Source organism: Mauremys mutica, chromosome 1 (assembly GCF_020497125.1).
Source record: "Mauremys mutica isolate MM-2020 ecotype Southern chromosome 1, ASM2049712v1, whole genome shotgun sequence".
Taxonomy (NCBI): Eukaryota; Metazoa; Chordata; order Testudines; family Geoemydidae; genus Mauremys; species Mauremys mutica.
In genome coordinates, this window is record NC_059072.1 from 326,022,543 (window position 1) to 326,044,296 (window position 21,754).

Here is a 21,754-nt window from a genome sequence, read left to right on the forward strand (position 1 = left end):
GTAGCAGCCAGCAACAGGTCCGACTCCTAGGCGGAGGCGCACAAATGGCTCTGCACGGCTTTCGCCTACAGGCACCCACCCCCCCAGCTCCCGTAGGCTGGTTCTCAGCCAATGGGAGTGTGTAGATAGTGCTCAGGGTGGGGGCAGTGCGCAGAGCCCCATGGTCCCCCCGCCTAGGAGCCGGACCTGCTGCTGGCCACTTCTGGGGCACAGTGCGGTGTCAGAACAGGTAGGAACAAGCCTGCCTTAGCCGGGCAACACCACTGATGGGACTTTTAATGGCCCGATGGGCGGTACCGACCAGAGCTGCCATGACCCAGTGCCTGCCATTATGCAACCCGGTACTGGGTCGCGACCCATAGTTTGAAAACCATTGATAGAGTCCGAGATCTTAGCCTTCTCCAGCAAAAATCTACCACCTTCATCTTTATTTACATCTAGAATTTGTAAATTGAGTCTTTTGTGAAACAATATTGCTACACCTGTTTGCTGTAGAGGGGAAATTGTTAAACATCCCTTCCCCGCATCTAACCCCTCCACAATTTCTCTGCCTCCAAGTCATTAAGGTAGTTTTCCTGTAGGAAGATAATATCTGCTTTCAGCCTTTTTAGGTGGGTGACAATTCTTTTTCTTTTTATCGAATGATTAACCCCTTTTATAGTCCAGGAAACACTATTTATTATAATAGCCATAAGGAGTGTTTAGGTCAAATATCTCTTTATCAGGCACCTGAATAGTATCATTGCTTGGGTCATTGTTACTTCCAGATCTTAGGAATGGTATATCTGGGTTTCCCTTCACTGCCATGGGGGCATGAAGGGGAGGGGAAAGAGGAGAAGGTAAGGCAGACCTGGAAAGGTAAAAGATGGGTATAATGTGGGAAACAAATAGGAAAAACTGAATAAAAAGAAATGAAGTGGTCAAAACTGATCACGGATCACTTAAAAATACATAATTCTTATCCAAATGGAAATAATACCTCAGTCCAGGGGGTTTACAAGGGGGTGACCTCGTCACTCACTCCCCCCACCTCTCCAAAACACCCATGTAGGGTATAGCTGGTTTCCCTCTAACTTTATAAAGAAGAACTAGTCTCATATCAAGGGAGAGAATGGTTTCTGCACTGTTCACAACAACAAAAGGGGAAGAAGACTAGTGTCTAAGGAACAAGTCTACAGGAGATACATAAGAAAGGTATACAAATAGTTTAACCTTATTCTAATGTAACGGGATCATTTGCAAGTAAGTGTTCATTGGCAGAACAGTTCTACCTAAAATTTACCCCCTACAGTTTTGTCCGCACTTGAGTATTGTGTGAACTCCATGGCCCAATAGCTAAATCAGCTTAACATTTATTTCATCTCATTTAATGAAAATAAAAACTAAAATAAACCACCTGAACTAATATTATTGGAAAAGACAACTGACGGTCTCATACTCGCAGTATCAGTAATTTGGTGAATCATAACCAGCAATAATAATTATTCTTGGATAGGATTTTAGGAGATCAGATTTATTCACCATGGAGAATTAAAAAGATTCATCATTAAACTAAAATCTTGATTCCGTCGTTTAGATTTGGTATCTTTTATAAGTGTATCTGTAGGGCAAATGGATTGAATATTTCCAGATTTACTATAAACCCCGAATCTCTGAATTAGATGGGGATGAAACCAAGTAAAATAATCAGGCAGGAATATTTTTTTTTAAAGGAGGGGGGTGGGTGAGGTAAGGGATTGGAAAAGGTACGAGGAGGGAGAGTGCCTCAGGTAGGAAATAGCATCACACTACTCTGAGCCTTGCCAATCCATAGGTGTAAGGGGTCCCCAGGTCCGGTGCAGTGAGTTGCTTGGAGTCAGCATCACGAGGTGGATGGTGCTCCCTGTGCACTGAAATCATGAGTATCTTACCTTCCTCTTTAACGTTGAAAGTAGCAGGGAAGGAAACAAAGTAGTCCAAACCCAATCCTTTCGCTAGGGCTCTTGATCTATTGAATTTAGCCCTTTTTTCCAGCATGTCCTTGGTGTAATCCAGGGAAATAATCACCCTGTGTCCTTGTTAGATCTTTCAGTTCATGGGCTTTTTAAAGAATGAGTTCCTTAATACTGTATTTTTAAAATCTTACAATTATGGCCCAGGGCTTTGCATTTGGATGGGGCTTGGCACAAGATAGCGGTGAGCACTCTCAATTTCTAAGTTTGATTAGAGGCAGAGACAAAAGTGCTGGCAGTATGGTGGATAAAAATTCCACAGGCCTCCCTTTTTCCAGTCCCGCTGGGAGACCCACGAGTCTCAGATTTTTCCCTCAAGATATCCTTAACCTTCTCTTGTGGTGCTTTAATAGTTCTTTCCTGTTGCTCTGCAGTTATATTCATGCTACTTACCGTGTCTTCTTGTGAGGAGATTCTGTTCTCAGCGTTCTCTAGTCTTGATGCCAAGCCTCGCAAATTAGCTTGGCGCATACTTTTTTGATCTTTTTTGATCATAATATTTTTGATCTCCGTTGTATCCGCCTATCTTTTTCTCAAGATAATCTGCTCACTTGAGATTTGTGGTAGCCAGTCCATATTTTCATCTGGCTTCAGAGAGGCAGCCTCTCTCTGGTCAGCCATCCTGACTGCAAGAGGGCTGCCCAATAGTTTCTGCTTTTGGGTATTTTGTAGAAAGTCTGGAGATGGAGTAGCATCCATAATGGTATTAAATCGGGAAAAAAAAGAGATGTAGAATAATATCTGATGAAAATTAGATGGGGGGAAAGAAAGTGATGGTGGTGGATTTTTGGAGCTGAGGAAGAAAGCTGTAAAGTGAGGCATCCACTGTCCTCCAAGTAAAAAGCAACAGAGTCCTGTGGCACCTTTAAGACTAACAGATGTATTGGAGCATAAGCTTTCGTGGTTGAATACCCATTGTCCTCCAAGTGGCTCCCAGAAGCAGGCTACTCACATTCTTAAGGTTAGGCATGTACTTAAGTATGTCTCTGCTTCCATTAATGGGGATAATAATACTCTTCCACCCTTTGTCTTGTCTGTATCGGGCCCAACCCTGCATACTCTTGAGCACATGCTTAATTTTGTGCACAGTGACCTCAGTGAGAGAGTTAAGCACATGAGTAAGATTTTGCAGGGCTGGAGCCTTAGACTGTAGACTCATTGGGGCAGAGACGCTCTTAATACGTGTGTTTTTTTTTACTGCACTTAGCATACTGGGACCCTGATCTCAGTTGTCACCTCTTTGTGCTACTGTAGTATTAATAATAGTATAAAATCATATATATGTAGGACTTTTTCATGTGCCTCACCAATAATTTTTATTTCCTGGATATCATTGCTCAGAGTGTATGCCTAGAACACCATTTTTAATGTATCTAGAAATTAAATATATGGGGGTTTGGTATGTGTATGTATTACACACTACATAGGGAATTTAATTGCATTTTATATATAGTAAAATAATTTCCTTTCTACTCCCCCTCCCTGCCCCCACCAATGTTATGCAGTATCTGTTACTTCATGGCATATTTTAGGAATGAGGCAATTAGTAAACAGGTGTGATTAGGTTTATAGGCCCAGCTTGGCAGCTGACATTGACTGGCAAGAGAAAATAGAAATGCAAATCAACTCTCTCAAGTTCTGATGCAGACCCATTATCAATAGCACTGTGTAAACTACCGGAGAGAAAGCAAGACTGCCTCTGGATCTGAGGCTTGGGGCAGCCCATGGATGATGCACACGCATTGTGCAAAGTGTCAGTAAGAGAGGCTATTTATTTATTTTTCCACTCTCCTGCTCAGCTGATTGAGCAATACATCATTTTTAAATTGCTTTATCTGTTTGCAAACCTGATTAACTTGTATGCTGCAGGATCCACTCTCTTTTTCCTCTTCTTGGCTCCCACTCACAGACTAGTTTAGGAAATGGATAAGGACAGCAGCACAGAGGCCAGTGGCTGATCTCAGGCTGATCTTGAAATCAGCAGGCCGAAGTCTATGTGGCTGTTATTGTTATGTAACCACCAGGCACAATTCTGCCTACGTATCGGAGGAGTTCACAACAAAGGGCAAGATTTGTATGTATGGTAACAGGTCTTATGGCTCATAATGCTGCACCTCACTATTGTAAGATTAAGCTCAATTTATTCTCTTTTTCCCTGAAATAGGATAAAATAGTTAACTTGTAAACGGAGTTTATACAGTGTCCACTAAAACTTACAGCTGAATGTGAAGCCAGTTAGGGATACAGTTGGCTCTAAACATGGTGGTTGTCCACGCACAACATGGTTAACATACAATTAGCAAGCACAGAGGCATAAGTGTTTCAATCATGTATTACATAGGCCACTGGCAAAGGTGAAATACTTTCACATTGCATAGATCAGTGGTTTTCAAACTTCTTTTCTGGCGACCCAGGTGAAGAAAATGGTTGGTGCCTGTGACCCAGCGGAGCTGGGGATTAGGGGTTTGGGCTGTGGGAGGGGCTCAGGGCTGGGGCAAAGGGTTGGGATGCAGGAGTGAGGGCTGCGGGGTGGGCCCAGGAATGAGGGGTTAAGGGTGTGGGAGGGGGCACTGGGCTGGGCAGGGGGTTGGGGTGTGGGAGGGGGTCAGGGCTCTGGGCTCAGGCCGGGGATGAGGGATTCAGGATGTGAGGGGGGGCTCTGGGTTTGGGGGGGCTCTGTGCTGTGCCAGGGGTTTGGGGTGTGGGAGCGGGTCAGGGCTCTGGGTTCGGGCCGGGGATGAGGGATTCAGGATGTGAGGGGGGGCTCTGGGTTTGGGGGGGCTCAGGGCTGGGCAGGGGGTTGGGGTGTGGGAGGGGGTCAGGGCTCGGGCCGGGGATGAGGGATTCAGGATGAGGGGGGGCTCTGGGTTTGGGGGGGGCTCAGGGCTGGGCAGGGGGTTGGGGTGTGGGAGGGGGTCAGGGCTCTGAGTTCGGGCCAGGGATGAGGGATTCAGGATGTGAGGGGGGGCTCTGGGTTTGGGGGGGCTCAGGGCAGGGGGTTGGGGTGTGGGAGGGAGTCAGGGCTGGGGCAGAGGGTTGGAGTGCGGGGGTGAGGGCTGCAGGGTGGGGCCAGGAATGAAGGGTTCAGGGCTTCGGGGAGGCTCAGGGCTGGGTCGAGGGGTCTGGGTGTGGGCTTACCTCGGGCAGCTCCCAGTCAGTAGCGCAGCTTTTTGCCTATCCTGGCACTGCAGACCGTGCTGTGCCCTGGAAGCGGCCAGCAGCAGATCTAGCTCCTAGGCAGAGATGTGCAGGCAGCTCTGGGTGGCTCTCGCCCGCAGGCACTGCCTCCTCAGCTCCCATTGGCTGTGAACTGGCCAATGGGAGTGCGGAGCTGGTGTTCAAGGTGAGGACAGTGCATGGAGCCCTGTGCCCTTTCCCCCCACCTCAGAGCCGGACCTGCTGCTGGCCACTTCCAGGGCACAGTGCGGTGTCAGAACAGGTAGGAACTAGCCTGCCTTAGCCGGGCAGCACCACCGACGGGACTTTTAACGGCCCGGTCAGCAGCGCTGATCAGGGCTGCCGCAACCCAGTGCCTTGAATTCCACGACCCAGTACTGGGCTGCAATCCACAGTTTGAAAACCACTGGCGTAGATTATACCCCCTAATAGCACCATTCTGTACAAGTTGGCCACTCCTCCTCCTCCTCCTCCTCCTCCATCACTATGCATTAGGACGTATTTGAGTGCATTGAGCCATGTGATACTGGTGCCACACTCCCTTATTGAGGCAGTATGAATTAATTGCCTGGATTTTCCCATAATGCACAGGCACACACACAGGCAGCCTGGTAGGTGGTGACATCTGAACATAGTTAACAAATGACTGTAATGTGAAAAAAAGTTGCCGTGTGGACAGAATTGTTCTCAAAATGGCATCCTCCACATACAGTGTGACTCCCATACAGCTCCATGGAGGACTCCATTTCAAAGAGCAAAACAGTGGAGGACCGCACAGTGTGACCTCTTGCATTGTACGTGCGTGGCCATGCTGGCAGGGGCTGAGAACTTAAAATATCCAGACTGCACCGCTGCCCAGAGGAGACCCTAGGAGTACAAAGTTTGTGTTCCAAAGTATGAAAGTACTGCCTTCAGCACAATGAATAAGCTGCCTGTCTCTCAGCCATGTTGGAGCTTCTCTTTGTATCTTAACTTAGCACATGTTTAAGCAAAGAAAGACCTTATATGTCTCTCCACCCCCCAGCTCTTCTCCTTGATATCTCCCATTTCCCTTGAGCTGTAAATGAACTAATATTGGACTAGCTTTACTGTCCTTAGAATCTCTTTGTGGCCACAAGATGTTTCTTCCTGCTGCTCAGCCATTGTCAATTTTTGACACTATGCTGGTGTTTCATTGGTTTAGGCTACTTGTTGGTTTCTGTCCCAGTGTTTTCAAGAATGTTGAATTGGTCCTCTTCAAATAGGAAGAAATCTTCTCCTGGCTTGACAGTGAGATTTAAATGCTAACAAGCCAGTAGCCAAGTGGAACAACTGTCTCTCCAGGACTTTGTTCTCTGGTGGTAGCTCTACAGAAAGTGTTTTTGAGGGGAATATACCAGCGTCAGAAGCGGACCTCATAACACCAGGCTTAAGACTCTCACTTAGTTTGACCAATGAGTTATTGCCTTGGGGAGCTGGAGATAAAGAAAAGTTTCCTTTGAGATTGGCTCAACCACTCTGTTGCCACAAAGGAAAGGCTGAAATTTTCCTAATTGCAACATTGTTCATTTACTTAGACACATTTCTGAAATTTCATAAGTTTTTCACTAGTGTGGGGGTGACCTGGCTAAATTCCAGATTGGGTAATAATTCTGCTTACCTAAATTCCCCCTATAGTTTTACCTCCGTTCCGCTCCCTGGTCTAGATAATAATAATTGTTGGAGTGCACTGTTAAACAAATGCTGTTTCTCTCCTAAATGGTGGCTGCATTTCCTTGAAATGGTCCTTTTTTTGTTTGCATAATTTTTTTAAGTACTTTGGCCTCTTGGAATTGAAGGCAATAACAAGAAGCTAGTAATTGTTCCTAATTTTTTTAATAAATTCCCTTAAGTTTTAATATTCCTTATTCTCCAGAATAGGAGCTCTCCTTAATTTTTCCTTTCAATGGGCTCAATGTATTTATTGCAAGAACAGAGCATAAGTATATACTTGCTGTTGTAAGAACAGAACTCCCAGTGTAGTAAACCTTAGCAAACTATAACAAAAATTTAGTTTTTAGACATTAGAGGTAGTTCCTTTCTTCCAAAGCATGACATGTGAAAGCACAATCTTAAACTTTGTCAGGCTTATCTTTCATGAAGCTTTGGTTCGTTTTAAATTTATATCGTCATTTTTTATGGAAAGTATTTTTCATCAGCTTGTAATGTTAAAACGTTCAAGTTTTGAGTTACTCTAACTTTCCTGTCTAATTGTAATGAAATGAATTCCCCCACTCCCAATGAGAACGTAATCTTCTACAATGGAATGATGTATAACAGAAGCCACTAGTGATGCTAAAAGCATGTGTGATAAAGTACACGATATAAAAGTCTATATTGTACTGAAATCCATGCTTATAGAAGTACCGCACCTGAATTCTAGCAATGTAGAACCTTCCGCGGGATGAAAGAATCAATGTATGGAAAGGTTCATAGAGGTTTAAGGATCCTGTAAACCTGAATCAGAGACTTGGGAGACAAAAGAAAAGGGAAAGTGTGTATGTGTGTGTGTGTGTAATATGTATATTATTTCATATTTCCACCTTAAAGTTGCCAACTCAACCCTCCAAAATACCCTTTGCTGTTAAGCCAGAATGAATATAGAATGACATAGATAAACATGAGGGAATCCCTTTTCTATTTAAGATTGCCTTGGTTCTCTTTGTGCTGTAAAGAAGAGCTTCCGTCAGTAGTGCAGTTTGGAGCTTTCACTGTTACCATACCTCATGAAAACCATCAAAAAGAATGAAGAATAACCAAGCCCATTGGTGTTTTGGCATCGTGATGAAGTGCCAGCTGGAAGACATTGATTAAAGAGCAGGCACTGGTTCTTGAGCATTGGTCGGCAAATGCTTGGAGCAAGTACACAGATACTCACTCTGGGGAAAAAGAGTTGGAAAGGCAACTGGGTTTTTCTGTTGGCTGTTAATGCTCCTTCCCCCATCAGCTTACTCATTGATGTTAGTTGTGCAGAGGCTGCTCCAGCCCATTGCCAGTGGGAACTGGAATTTCATGGTACAGCAGCCAGCAAGAGCAAGCCAGATCAGCCACACCATCACCGGTTCATTCACCTGCATGTCCACCAATGTAATATACGCCATCATATGCCAGCAATGCCCCTCTGCTATGTACATCGGCCAAACTGGACAGTCTCTAAGGAAAAGGATAAATGGACACAAATCAGATATTAGGAATGGCAATATACAAAAACCTGTAGGAGAACACTTCAACCTCCCTGGCCACACAATAGCAGATCTTAAGGTGGCCATCCTGCAGCAAAAAAACTTCAGGACCAGACTTCAGAGAGAAACTGCTGAGCTTCAGTTCATCTGCAAATTTGACACCATCAGCTCAGGATTAAACAAAGACTGTGAATGGCTTGCCAACTACAAAACCAGTTTCTCCTCTCTTGGTTTTCACACCTCAGCTGCTAGAAGAGGGCCTCATCCTCCCTGATTGAACTAACCTCATTATCTCTAGCCTGCTTCTTGCTTGCTTATATATACCTGCCCCTGGAAATTTCCACTACATGCATCCGACGAAGTGGGTATTCACCCACGAAAGCTCATGCTCCAAAACGTCTGTTAGTCTATAAGGTGCCACAAGACTCTTTGCTGCTTCTTTAAAAAAGAGGCTGTGTGGTTTTTGTGCATGTGGGTGGGAACAATCTAGATGCATGTAAACTCAGTGGGCTTGTTTTCTTAATCCTGCATTTAGAGGTAAGAGTTCCGGCTGCAGTCTAGCAATGCAGTGCAGATCTGTGTGATCCTTTTTGAATGCTTGGATAATAAGGCATGTTCTCCATGTGTGCATGGATGAACACCAATGGAATAGGCTGAGCCAGACCGAGGAGTTGGTTGTGTTCATGAAACTTTTCCATCTGAAACCATAGCAACCACTACAAAAGTAATATTGGAAACAGAACTGAAATACATTTCTTCTAATAAACATCTCACTTTTTCCCCAGAACTAAGCCAAAAGCCATTTAAAAGGAAAAGATCGATCATAAACTGGGCCTTTTGGCGTGGTTCAGGCACTCAGCTGGACAATATACCACTGTCTCCAACATCTCCTGTTCCAGGGAAACTCTTTGGTCTGTCGCTGCCAGCCATCTGTGAGAATGACAATCTGCCCAAACCTGTCTTGGTAAGTCACAGATTCTGTGCTGGCTATTAAATATTTGGGATTTCTTTGAATAGTAAATGAGAAGGTTGGGGGTTAGGTAGCCAGGACACTGAAATGATCCTCCGTAGGGAAACCAGAAGGAAACGTTCTCTCCAGTTTTGAGCCAGAACTTTGGCTGTCAACACAAATTGCAGCAAATGTTTGTAAAATGTGGTCAGACCTGATTAATACAAATCAGTCTGCAAATAGTATGTAATCAGGCTGAAGATTTTTTAAAACTAATCTATCTTTTCTGCATGGGCCTGGTTCTGTAACTCTCTCTCATGCAAGTAGTCCCTACTCCTCAATAGGAGTATGCACTACTCAACAGAAGTGTTGTGGAATCAGGCTCCTAAGTCTAAGGGCCAGATCTTCAGCTGGCGTAAATCAGGGGAGATCTTGTGGAGTCAATGGAGCTACATCAATTTACAGCAGCGGAGGATCTGACTCTTAAGCTTGCCTTGGTATGTTCTCCCCACATCACTCAGGGATGTTCATACCAGGACTCTTCAGGACATTCTAGAGCATTTTTTGTTTTCTAGCTGCAGTCTTTATGAATTTTGATAATTTTAGGGCATCCAATTTAACCCTCCAGAGATGTGCTCTAGTTTACCTTAGGAATCTATTCTAGAACTATTAGGTCCTTCAAGCCCAGTGCAGCCACTGAGGTGTTCTGAGAATCTCTCTCAAACTTGAATCCTTTGGGAACTTTTGTTTGGGAAAAGTAAAGTTACTGGGTGCATGGACACCACTTGGTACAATTAGTAGTTTGAGTCTGAAAAACTTATGTTGTTTAAGTCCCAAAAAGTGACTTTCATAAAATTCATGCAGCTTCCTTGGAGAATGAAACACGGCATCTGGGATGCTATATGGAGAAGGCAAAGCTGAGGGCGTTAAAGCCCCACACAGGTTGCAAGTGTCTGCTTTAAAGCATTATAACCTGCATTCTAATTTGAAAGGGTTGTTTTAGTTTTTATCTTACAAAAAGCGGGTCAAACCATTAACTCGTTGCCCTAAAACTTTGACCAGTTTTGTTTGTTGGCCAAACCTTCGTTCTCAAGCTGAGATCTTGCATTGCAGGATTTAGCTCATTCTTAACAAATGAGCTCCTAATCTTTGCAAAGAAAGGGGAAATACTGCTCTGAGTACTGCTGGTGTGAATGGTGCCCCTATAAAGGTATTTGCACGTAGATGGACAGTTGGCTCCCAACTTCTGAAAGAGGAGGAATGTAGACTTTAAAAATAGTTTCCATTTGGCATATTTGCATTGCTGCGCTTCAGGAAGACCTACCCAGCAGTCCAGACTGCAAAATTAGCCAAAAGCTACTTCTCAGCCATTACAGTTCTAATAACTCAAATTAATGATGATACATTCTCCACCAGCCACCATTTCCCTGCCGTCAGCTCAGAGATCCTTCCTTAAAACAAACCGTACTCGATTGCTTTGTGACTGACTTATTTTCCTTGTTTTAAATAGTTTGGTCTTCAGACAAGTAAGTGTGTGTGTGTGTATAGAATATATATCACTATTTTAAAAAATTCCTAAATGAAACACTCCATGGAGTAACATACTGGTCACACACAGTAAGGGTGGCAGAATAAGGGCTGACTCTTAATTAGGATTTAGAAGTGGAGATTAATATGAAATGAGAAGTACCTACTAGCTATGATTAAAATTATGATAGGCTGTTCAGGCTACAAATTGATCATCAGCTGGGTCAGAAACCTTAGCACATAGTTTGCAGCAATGCTGAACAAACAGGTGAACGGAGGCTTGACACCTCCCTGTGAAGCATCTGGCTGTAGCCACTGTCAGACAGGATACTATGCTAGATGGACTGTTGCTCTCTTCCTGTACAGCAGTATAAACTGGCTAACATTTGCACAGTGCTTTGGAGAGGTAATGTGCTAGATCAGTGTTGAGTAATATTATATTGGGTGAGGATATTCGCACAGCTTGTTTGGAGAAATGTTTTCTCAACTCAGTGCCGCAGACCATAGCTTTAATGAAGGTTGGGTGGCAAAACCCATGGAATAGAGAATATACCCTGATTTTTTTTGACTTGTGAATCTTTGTGGGATGTTTGCACATGAGGAAAAAGGATAAAACCACATCTTAATAGTTAACAGATAAAGAAGCTGTATGTAAGGAAGGCTATCTGCCTCTTTAATTTTGCACAGGACATGCTTTCCTTCCTTTACAAAGAGGGGCCTTTTACCAGGGGTATTTTCAGACGCTCAGCAAATGCGAAATCCTGCCGAGAGCTCAAGGAGAAGCTGAATTTGGGAGCTGAAGTGCACCTAGCTTGTGAATCCATATTTGTGACTGCCTCAGTGTTTAAGGTATGCAAAGAGCTTTACTCCTCTCTCCTTGAGGGCGGGGGGTGGGAGGAGGGATATGACAATAAGTCAATTTGTTTTCTGCAATAGGAGTTTATTATTACTTTTTTAAAATTGGCCTCCGATCTCATTTAGAACCTGATCCTCCAAGTCCTCTAGCTCTCCTTAAAGTCTGTGGGAGTTCTTTGCAGGCTTGGGCCCTTATTCTGTAAAGATGCTATAAACGACAAGACTCTTGTGCTTCCCAAACTATTCAGGTTTATTTCTCTGTGGATTATCTTTGCATAAGGACTAGTATGTTAATAACAGTATTGTTTCATGCAGAGAACATCCAGAATTCATAACCAGCCTATTTGGAAGAGTTTTGTCTGATGTGTATTTCTATATAAATCTCAAATATGGACTGGCATATTTGCCCTGTTGTTTTATTACCCTTCACATGTTTACGTACAATGGGTGCTTGTAATCTCCATTGATATGTGTTCAAGTAGTGTCTCTAGTAGGTTTTTTAACAGAGAATGCTATTCCTCTTGCTGCCATTCCTGATGCCTGAGTTGTTGCCTGTCATGTTGCAATGGTCTGCCCTCTAGTGGTTGGAGGTCTTAAAATGTGCTGCTGTTAACTACTGACAGTAAATCGGAAATTCTCCATTAGCTCAAGAGAACTTGAACAATTCAAGGAATTAAGTTAGATCCCTGTCTTGGGGTTTGCATGGAATCAGATTCCTCCTTGTGCTGTGCTGCTGCTGTTAATGTTCACTGGAAAAGAGAAATGCTCTCTGGATAACATGTAGACATAAGGAAAAGCACACCTGCTTCTTTTAAAGAAATCAAATGGTGGTTGTGAGAAACCACATCTACTGGTTTTAGAGTGTACAGAAGAGAAGAAAATAAGACCTGAACGTGGAATAATATCTGTGCTTGTAAAGATGGTGAAATATCTTCCCCAAATTTTGCACAAAAGTGTTTTGGTTTCACCCTTGCAAATTGATTGACACTCTCCAGATTTTGTTTTTCTGCACAATTTGACACGAGTTTTTGTCTTCAGCCAGAACGTGTGAAATTTGTATTCTCAATATAAAGCCATTGAATGAATCTGACTCATGCTTGCACCTTTGCACAGGGAACACCACTTAAATCGTTAAAATAGTGCCAAAATGGTGCTGATCCTCTGCCCTGGCTTTACCTCACTGTGCCTATTTTTCACATCACAATAGAGTTTGTTTTGTTTGGAGAAAAGTGGCCTATTTAAGGTTTAAAACAAGCATATGAAAAAGGGCAAAATTTTGGGGGTGAAATGAGCCCACTTATTTTGTTTGTAGCAAAAAGAGTGGGGGGAAGCATTGTAGTACTTGTGTCCATTTCATTGCAAATATTTTGCACATCTAGTGCTCAATCCTGCAAAGTGCTGAGCAGCGGGGCCCTCACCCAACAAAGCATTTCAACATGTGCTTAACTTTAAGCATATGAGTTATCCTATTGGCTCCAGTGGGACTATTCCCATGCCTCAAGTTAAGCAACTGCTGAAGTGCTTTGATGGATCAAGACCCTGTTTGTTACCACAGATTTTAGGTGGAAATCATAATTTTCATTGCAGTTGTCCCAAAACTAGATGGGGAAAGGGGGTGTACATGTCTGATGTCAAAGAAAAGCCTGTTTGTGTATTATGGATCATAGACATGGTTCAAAAGTTCGTGTGGTAAAAGCATGACCCCATTTAAGGCTGGCAAAGTCGGTGGGATCTGCTGAAAAAGTGCTAATTGTACATTTAAGCTGGTAGGAGAGCAAATTTTCCTGCCACTTGAAAACTTGACAGAGAACTGAATTCATGTACCATGCTCTGGGGGGACTCCCCCCTTGATTCACTTTGCTTTAATATTCTTTGGAAGTGCCCATCTCAGACCTTGTATCTAAAGAGTTTCCCCAAGGTGTGAATCAAGCATCAGTGAAGAATATTTCCTGCCGCTTGAATGAGGGAGCCATGCAATGTGCAGCTACTCTGGTTCGTTATTTATAGGAACACTGGAGACCAGAATTGAGCTCTGTGTCTGTAATTCAGGGAAGTACAAGCCTTATTCTGAAGAGAATGGGCAGGCAGAACTAACTAACTTTCATTTTTATCATCAGAATCAATCTGTTCTTTGGCAGTCCTGTGACAGTCACAAACTGAACACAAAATAATTAGTACATAAACACATGATAATATGGGCCTAATTCGGCACCACTGAACCCAGTGGAATTTTTACCAGTGATTTCAATGGCTCAGGATCAGGCCCTATAGGAAAATTACTGTAAAATGTATTGCTTGTCTACACTAGAAATTTGTACCGCTTTAACTATACTGGTACAGTTAAGGTGGCACTGCCAACTTGTGACTGCAGTTATATCAGTATAAAGGTGCTTTATACGAGTGTAGCTACTCTCATACAGGAAGGAGAATAACTATAGCAGTATAAGTTGCCTTTATTCTGGTATAACTATATGGTTAAAAATTACCACCCTCCAACCAGCATCATTTTACCATTAAATCTTATAAGCATAGACCAGGTCTTTCTGTGACATGTGTAGGAAAGTAGCTGTGCGTTTGTAGTCTTCTCTTCATTCTTGGAGTGCAGCAAGGGTGTGCTCCTTACTTAGCCAGATCCGTGACAAGCACTGTAAACATTTTGCTGGGATAAATGGGGATTGAAGATAATCAGATGATTAGTAAACTGCAGGCGTCTCACGGTATCCAAATAACTGGCCCCTGAGCTAATTCGCTGGTGCAGTGAAAACAGATAAAGCATCAGAAATGCATCCTGTTTGACAGAAAAGGTTCAGGAGAGGGTATGAAAATATTAATCCTAAACATAATGCAATTTTTTTCTTAATTTTAAGAGCTTTACTGCTTGCCTCAGTGGCTCCATGGAATAAAATGCACACCAGCCAGTGCTGTCCCACCAATACATTCTCTCAGATCTGTGTAGCTTATCTTTTTTCCTCCCCCACACTGCTAGCTCACATGTTTTTATTGTTCCTCTCTTGGAATAAGGATTTTCTTCGGAACATCCCAGGCAGCATTTTTTCATCCCAGCTCTGTGATAAGTGGGTCTCTGTGATGGATCGAGGGAACCATGAAGAGAAGATAAAAGACATCCAAAGGTAGAGTTATTTATATTGCAAAAAAGTGGAATCCTGCAAATTAGACTTTTGACAGGCCCCAATTAAGGAAAGCGTTTAAATACGTGCTTAAGTTGCCTCCAGTTGAGGAAAGCACATAGGCACGTGCTCAAGTCCCATTGACATAAAAGGGGCTTAAGTACATGCTACAAGTTAAACACATGCTGAAGAGCTTTCCTGTATCGGGTGCTTTCCTAAATCATGTCCTTGGTACCTATGTGCCTGCTGTGGGAGTACATGCCAGTAAGCAGATTTCAGTCATTTCCTTTCACCAAGACCACAGGAGAGTGTTTATAAATATGCTCTCAAAGGACTTCTGCCTGCTACCAAAATAGACTGAGTTTGTTTTGGGTGGTTCAGGAGCTTTGGCAAAAGGGGTGCAGCAACTATTCAGTTCCACTCTTTATTTTATTTTATTTTATTTGCATTCGTTTCAAACTTCAGTGACTGTTGTGAAGCCGGGATTGTGTCATAGTGAAATATTGGAGTCTGGCAATGGTGGAAGCTCCGTTGCTGAGGATATTAAAATTAGACTCGGCAAAGCACTAGTCCATGCAGGTGGGAGGGTGGACTAGGCAACCTATTAGATGGAGCCATGCCAATTTACGTTAACAACTGGGTATCCAGAGCAAATGACTGAATTTTGCAACTGAGTGAACCAGTGAGTTGACAACTAATTGAACAAAAGAACAAATAAAGATCACAAATTGTACATGTGCGTTTATGTGACAGTGCAGTGTTAATTATTTCTTAGACTAATTCACAGTATATCAGCAATTGTTCTGAATTGCACCATATTAGAGGAATGCAATGAAGTTTGAGTAATGAGAGTACCTGCTGGGTCTTTTCTTAGAAGCTATTGAAATAGTAACTATTTCCTGCTTTAACCACTAATCCACATTGCCTCCCTCCGATTTCTGTAGTTGCATCAGATGCTAGCGCTAGTGAGTGTGGGGGGGAAGTGCTTTCTTCAATTGCTTTTGATGGGTTTTTTCTTTCAGGCTAATAGAGCAACTCCCCAGAGCCAATGTGGTTCTTTTACGTTACCTCTTTGGAGTACTGCACAGTATAGAAAAGCAATCTGAAGACAACCAGATGACTGCATTTAATCTAGCTGTGTGCATCGCACCCAGCATGCTGTGGCCTCCTGCTCCCTCCAGCCCTGAAACAGAAAGCAAATTCACCAAAAAGGTGAGTGAAACCTCAGTTTTGCTAAGGAATCTCTATGTTCAGCAAGGTGATGATAATTAGCACCTACACAGATCAGTGCTTCTCCTCTTCAAAGCCCTCTGCAAACATTAAATAATTCATCCCCACGCTGCCCCTGAAACAGAGGGAGTGAGATCAGAAATATCCAATGCATTTGTAACAATCACTTCCTCCTAGAGGTGCTGTTTGTTTAAGCTGGTCTTAGAACCGTTTTCTCTGTATAATCGGAGAAATGTAGGGTGAAAAGGGACCTCGAAAAATTATCAAGTCCAGCCCACTGTACTGAAGCAGGACCAAATAAACCTGTAAGGCAGTCGGGGTGGAAAAGATGCACAGGAAGGAGTTGGCTTAGGGCCTCAGGGAACATTATCCCCAAGGAGAAGATTGTAAATGGCAGTAGGGAAGGAGCCGAGTGGGATCCAAGCACAATCAATCTATCCATTGCCTCCTTCGCAAGATGGCGCTGCTGAAGAGGGTGGGATCTGGCACCATTTGGAAGCTGTTCATAAAGGCAATAATACAGATGAGCCTAATGAGAGGGATGCAAAAGCAGAAACTTGTAAATACTAGTTTGAAAATCCATCCATTGTAGGTTCATTTCCAGCTGTGGGGGAAGAAGGGTGTAGATGCAGAGGCCCTGTAATGGCAAAATTGGAGGCAGTTGCCTAAAGGTAAAAGAAATTTCATCTGCTGGAAGCCTGTTTATCCGTAGGGAACTAACCTAGTTCTTGAAGTGTGTGTCGCCGGGGGACTGGCTGTTTTTGTAGGGCTGGGGTGTGGTGATCTGCTAGGGGTTACTGTGCCATAAAGGCAGGAGAGTTCCTGACTACTGGGAGGTGAGGGCAGGTCAGGATGCGTGGATGGAGCAAGTGCCACTCCATTCCCCTCCACATATGCCCTGTCCTCCCAATGTGATCGCCTACTACCTGCCAGTTTCCTACCCTTCCTCTGGTCTGTTCTCCAGCCTGGGAGAAGCTGCTGTCCTTGGAAGGCCGTGCTATGGGTGGGAAGAACTGGTGTGGAAATGACTGCATGCCAGAGCCAGCGGGTGAGAGGAGGTAGACGGAGCATGAGGCCTGCATGGATGGTGTGGGAAGTGATCTAGTGCTTAGTGAAGGGGGCTAGAGTTAGCAGAGGCTCAGTCTGTGCAGAGAGAGAGCAGGACCTATGGTGAGGGAGGCTACAATGGTGATGAGAGGGGAAAACACCGAGGCCGGGGGTGCTAGAGTGCTCGTCTCTTATAGTGCAGAGCCATTTATTACTCTTGGCATTAATATGAGCACAGGGAGAGCAAGGATTGGTTTCATAATGAGAGGTACCTACATGGGGCCATTCACATGTTCCAGGGAGTCCAGAGTGACCTCTTATAGATTTGGCTGTTCCTTTCTCAATCTCCTAACAGTTGTGTTGAGACCAGTGGCTGGAAGTTGAAGCGAGACAAATTCGGACTGGAAATAAGGTGGACGTTTTTAACAGGGAGGGTAATCAGCCATTGGAACAACTTACCAAGGGCTGGTGGATTCTACATCACTGGCACTTTTCACATCCCGATTGGATGTTTTTCTAAGAGGTGTGCTTTAGCTCAGACAGGGAGTATTTGGGGGAAGTCCTATGGCCTGTGTTACACAGGAAGTCAGACTAGATGATCACAGTGGTCCCTCTGGCCTTAGAATCTCTGAAACATGTCCAGAGGAGCCACCCATCTAGACCTGCTTTGAAACAAATCATTACCTGCAAAATTTAGCACATGCTGGGTAAATCCAAGGCTGGAGCACCACATACAGCATCAGCAGAGCCTGTAACATGATATTTGGGATCAACCTTTTCATTCAAAGGAAAAGCACATAGGATTGGTTGGGTTTTGTTACCAATCTATACTCCTCTCAACTCAATAGTTCAAGATCTGTATAGAGATCTCATTGCCACTGATTTGTTGCAGGTTTCTATTCTGGTACAGTTTCTAATTGAAAATTGCTGCAGGATTTTTGGAGAGGAAATTTCCACCCTCTTTGGGGACATACTGATACGATGTGACAACAGAGAGGATGGCTCAGGTAACATATGTTTCATTCATATTAGCTTAACCCAGCCAGTCAGAAGATTCAGTACATTCTTAGGAAGGCTGTTATTTTCCACTCATATAATCTGTCCATCCAAAATATTACTCAGTGTACACAAATGCGTACACAAACATGCACTCTCCCTTAGTGATGGTGATAGTATAAGGTGCATGATAAAAAAAATTACATAACTAATTCAGTCACTCTTTTCACTCCATTTGGCATGATCTATATAACACACTTTGCCACTCGTAAGTAATATGGTTGTCCCAAACTTCTCATGTATTCTCCATAGGTTGATTACTGGGGAGTATCCATAAATTCATCCCTATTCAGCACAGCACTTAAGCATGTGTTTTTAAGTCCCTATGCTGCATTGGGGACCTAATAAAATGAATTTCTATTCCATCTTACAATGATCATTTTGGAAGAATTCTAAACTTTTCCAATTTGGCCACGTGTCCGGTTTAGGGACTTTCCAAGGACAAACAATGACCGAAGGGAAAGAATACTTTTGAAACAAAATGTAACTATGTCGTCAGAGTCGTTTGAGCATGGACATGCTAATGCTGCTTTCATCCTCTTGCAGATCTCTCTTCCTTTCATCTGAATGATTCTTCCTATGACAGTTTGGAAAATGAGCTCAATGATGACGTTGACTCTTCATTTAGTGACTTGATCAAAAAACGAGGTCAAGATAACAGGAGCCGGGACTCAGTTTTGACTCTGAGTGATTGTGACTTGGACCAGCCTGAGGTGGAAGAAATTACAATTCAGCTGCCACCCAAATCAAAACCAGTGCAAATTTCTACTGGATCACACCACGAATCTGTATTACGGGATCACTCTGAGAACGAGTCACTTTGCTCCAGTACCTCTGGTTGCTCATCAGTAATGGTCCCGGATGCTCTCAAAAGCTTGAGAAGACAGAGACGCTGCTCAGAGCCCACGATTGGCCTTCTTGCTTCTAAGTTCAGCCACGTCAGTGAGGTTCATGAGAACGCAGTACGTAAAGCCAGCTGTGACGCAGTGCTGTCGCACGTAGATGAAGACTGTCTCAAGCAGCTTCGTTCATTACAGGTGGAAGGGCAAAAGCTTATTAATCAGAGTTTGGTTATGGGGATTGATGTGGGTCAGAGTGGCACCGTGGGCCAAAATGGTGAAAAGAAAGACTTGTCCAATTGCCTCCTGCCCCCACCCCTGCTGAGATTAAATATTTGCTCAAGAACTAGCTGTTCTAGTTTATCTTCTCCCGGAACGTCCCCATCTGGGTCCTCAATGAGTTCCTTGGACAGTGCTTTCTCTCAGTTTTCAGACTATTCAGTATTTACTCCAACTGAAACCTCCTCTCCTTTGGATTGTGCTTTTCAGCCTCAAAAGAAACATGGAGAGCTTTCTCCTGAATTTAACCCTTTCTCTGGAGTACACCTGGGTGCTAGCCTCAGTTCTTTTCCTAGCCAAGCCAGCAACATCAGCTCCATTTGTGCTAGAAAAGAGAGTCAAAAAAGCCCTGTAACTCTTCATCCCAGCACATGGCTAAAGAACGGAGCCTCCACAATGAAAAATTGGACTCTCCGAAAAAAGGAGAGAGTGTCCAAGCAAGAGGAGAAAAAGAAGAATGTTGTTAAAATAACTTTGGAACCACAAACAGATTCTTCAGATGCGTCAGAAGATACCTTATGTCAAGAACAACGGCAAGTTTTAAAAACACTTATGTCAACAGGAGAAATTAATGCTGCAGAAACAGTGCAGGAGGGCAACTTTTCTTCTTCCTGGAGGGGTGGGCAGCTATGCAGCTCTCCACTTTGTGCAGGGGAAGCCAAAGACAAGAGACTAAAGGCATTGGGGCTGTTGGCTGAGCAAAGCAAGGAGGAGGAAGAGGAGGAGGCAAACTCTCTATTTGTTCAGTCACATAAAAGACAGCTGTCCAACACTTTCACTCAGTGCACAAATCCAAGGGCTGAGCATGCCTGTGAGCCAGAGGATGTTGTCAATGCTGGACATGAACTTTTCGTCAAGGACATCTTAAGTAAGACTGTGATTTCCACAGATTTAGGAGGCCAGCAAGTGACAAACTCCAAGAACAACAAATCTTTGCCAAGCACTGAATCAAAAAATATTGATGAGTCCAAAAGGGGCTTCTCTCGGTCTCCAAAAACCACAAAGGCAGTTGATGACTGTTTGTTTAAACCTGATGTTAATAAATGTCTTCAGAAATCAGAGGAAGGGACCAAGGCCTTGGTCCAAAATACAAAGGAATGGCCAAACAAGCATTGCAATGATTCCAAGTTTGAAGACCTTGACCAAAGGTTTTTTGCCGAAGAGTCTTATGTTTAAAATCACCACCTTTGGGACTAATGTCGGATCTGCTTAGGGTTTAATATCCCAAGAAATGAACTTTCACATCGGGGCTACAGAACTCATCCTGTCATTATGGGAATTATCAAAATAACTTCCCCACATACTGATATTGTGATTAACTACCTTTCCTGGGACCTTCCCAGATTCTAGGAATTGTTAAGAGAAGCACTCAGATCCAAGACACCAGCGAGTGCAGTAGTGTGTTTGACATAGAGTCCTCCTCTTGACCACTCGTGTTAAGCTTTGTAGATGTAAGTCCGTGTCCTTTGTGGTTTTAATGCAGTATACATGGTCAGCATAGATTCCATAACTGTGGTATTCTACTACTGTTTTGAAACTATGACGGTTATAACTTTCATTGCCCTCAAGGAAGAAGTGTCATGCTTTGTATGTTAACAAGGTAACTGTTCAGTAGTTCCAGTCCTCTCCGTCTTGCAGCAAAAGAAGTGACATTAAATGTAGACGCTTGTAACTAACAACTCCCAACTCTGTGTGTTTCGTTTATTGTATTCCATTGGGTGTTTTTTATGTTTACCTTGTGAATAGTTTATTAATATACCTGTAAAATGGCATGTATTATTGCAAGCAGAACACATGTAATTTTATTATGCGCTGTCTAAATCATCTTATAATATATTTAAAGTAATGCATTATCTAAAATGCTTTGAGTTTGTATAATATATCTTGATAAATTTTGCTATTATATATGGTCTGAAATAAATGTGTATTTTTGTACTTGCAGAACTGCTGCTAACTTTACAAATTCCGTTTTTGTTGTTATGGCACTGGTATTGGTGTATGCATTCAATGCTGTACATTAAATAAAATCCATTCTGTCATAAAGTCAACCAAAACAATTTTCCAAAGAACTCTTCAGTTCTCTGGCTTTAAAGTTGCATCTATTTACCAGTGGATTGTGATGTTAATGATTGTTCTTAGAAACCTACTTTGTTTTCCCCCTTTTTTTTTCTCTCTAGGTTTTGACGTTTGCTTCTGTAGTAAATGCTTTTGTTTTGTTTACTAGAAAGAGATGGTATATTTCAGTTTTGGCAAAGAGAACAAGCTGCAATGTGAATACAATTCAGTAGAACTTCGGAGGTCAGTTCTATGGGTTCTTTCTTGCCTAGTGATATCAATGGGAATTTTGCATGGGAAAGGATTGCAGGATTTAGGCTTTACTTTCTGTACAGCACCATACATATAAAGTCTATCTCAAACTTACAGAACTCAACATACTGATAATATCGTTAAAGAATAATTCCTCTTCCCCTTCTGC

At 43.1% G+C, this 21,754-nt stretch overlaps 1 protein-coding gene across 9 annotated transcripts in view; it reads left to right on the top strand.

The window, feature by feature from the left end:
- Positions 1–21,551, top strand: part of ARHGAP20 (Rho GTPase activating protein 20) — a 232,599-nt gene extending 211,048 nt beyond the window's left edge. For 3 of the 9 annotated variants that reach the window (XM_045018115.1, XM_045018105.1, XM_045018125.1), the window contains 6 exons: positions 9,154–9,332; positions 11,532–11,693; positions 14,721–14,830; positions 15,850–16,039; positions 17,997–18,111; positions 18,707–21,548. In XM_045018115.1, the coding sequence (XP_044874050.1) occupies positions 9,154–9,332; positions 11,532–11,693; positions 14,721–14,830; positions 15,850–16,039; positions 17,997–18,111; positions 18,707–20,454 (2,504 nt within the window). In that variant the 3' untranslated portion in view covers positions 20,455–21,548. Of the gene's footprint in view, positions 1–9,153; positions 9,333–11,531; positions 11,694–14,720; positions 14,831–15,849; positions 16,040–17,996; positions 18,112–18,706 lie in introns of all 9 variants that reach the window. The other 6 variants (XM_045018087.1, XM_045018097.1, XM_045018154.1 and 3 more) reach the window with 4 other exon arrangements.
- Positions 21,552–21,754: the final 203 nt, after the last annotated feature.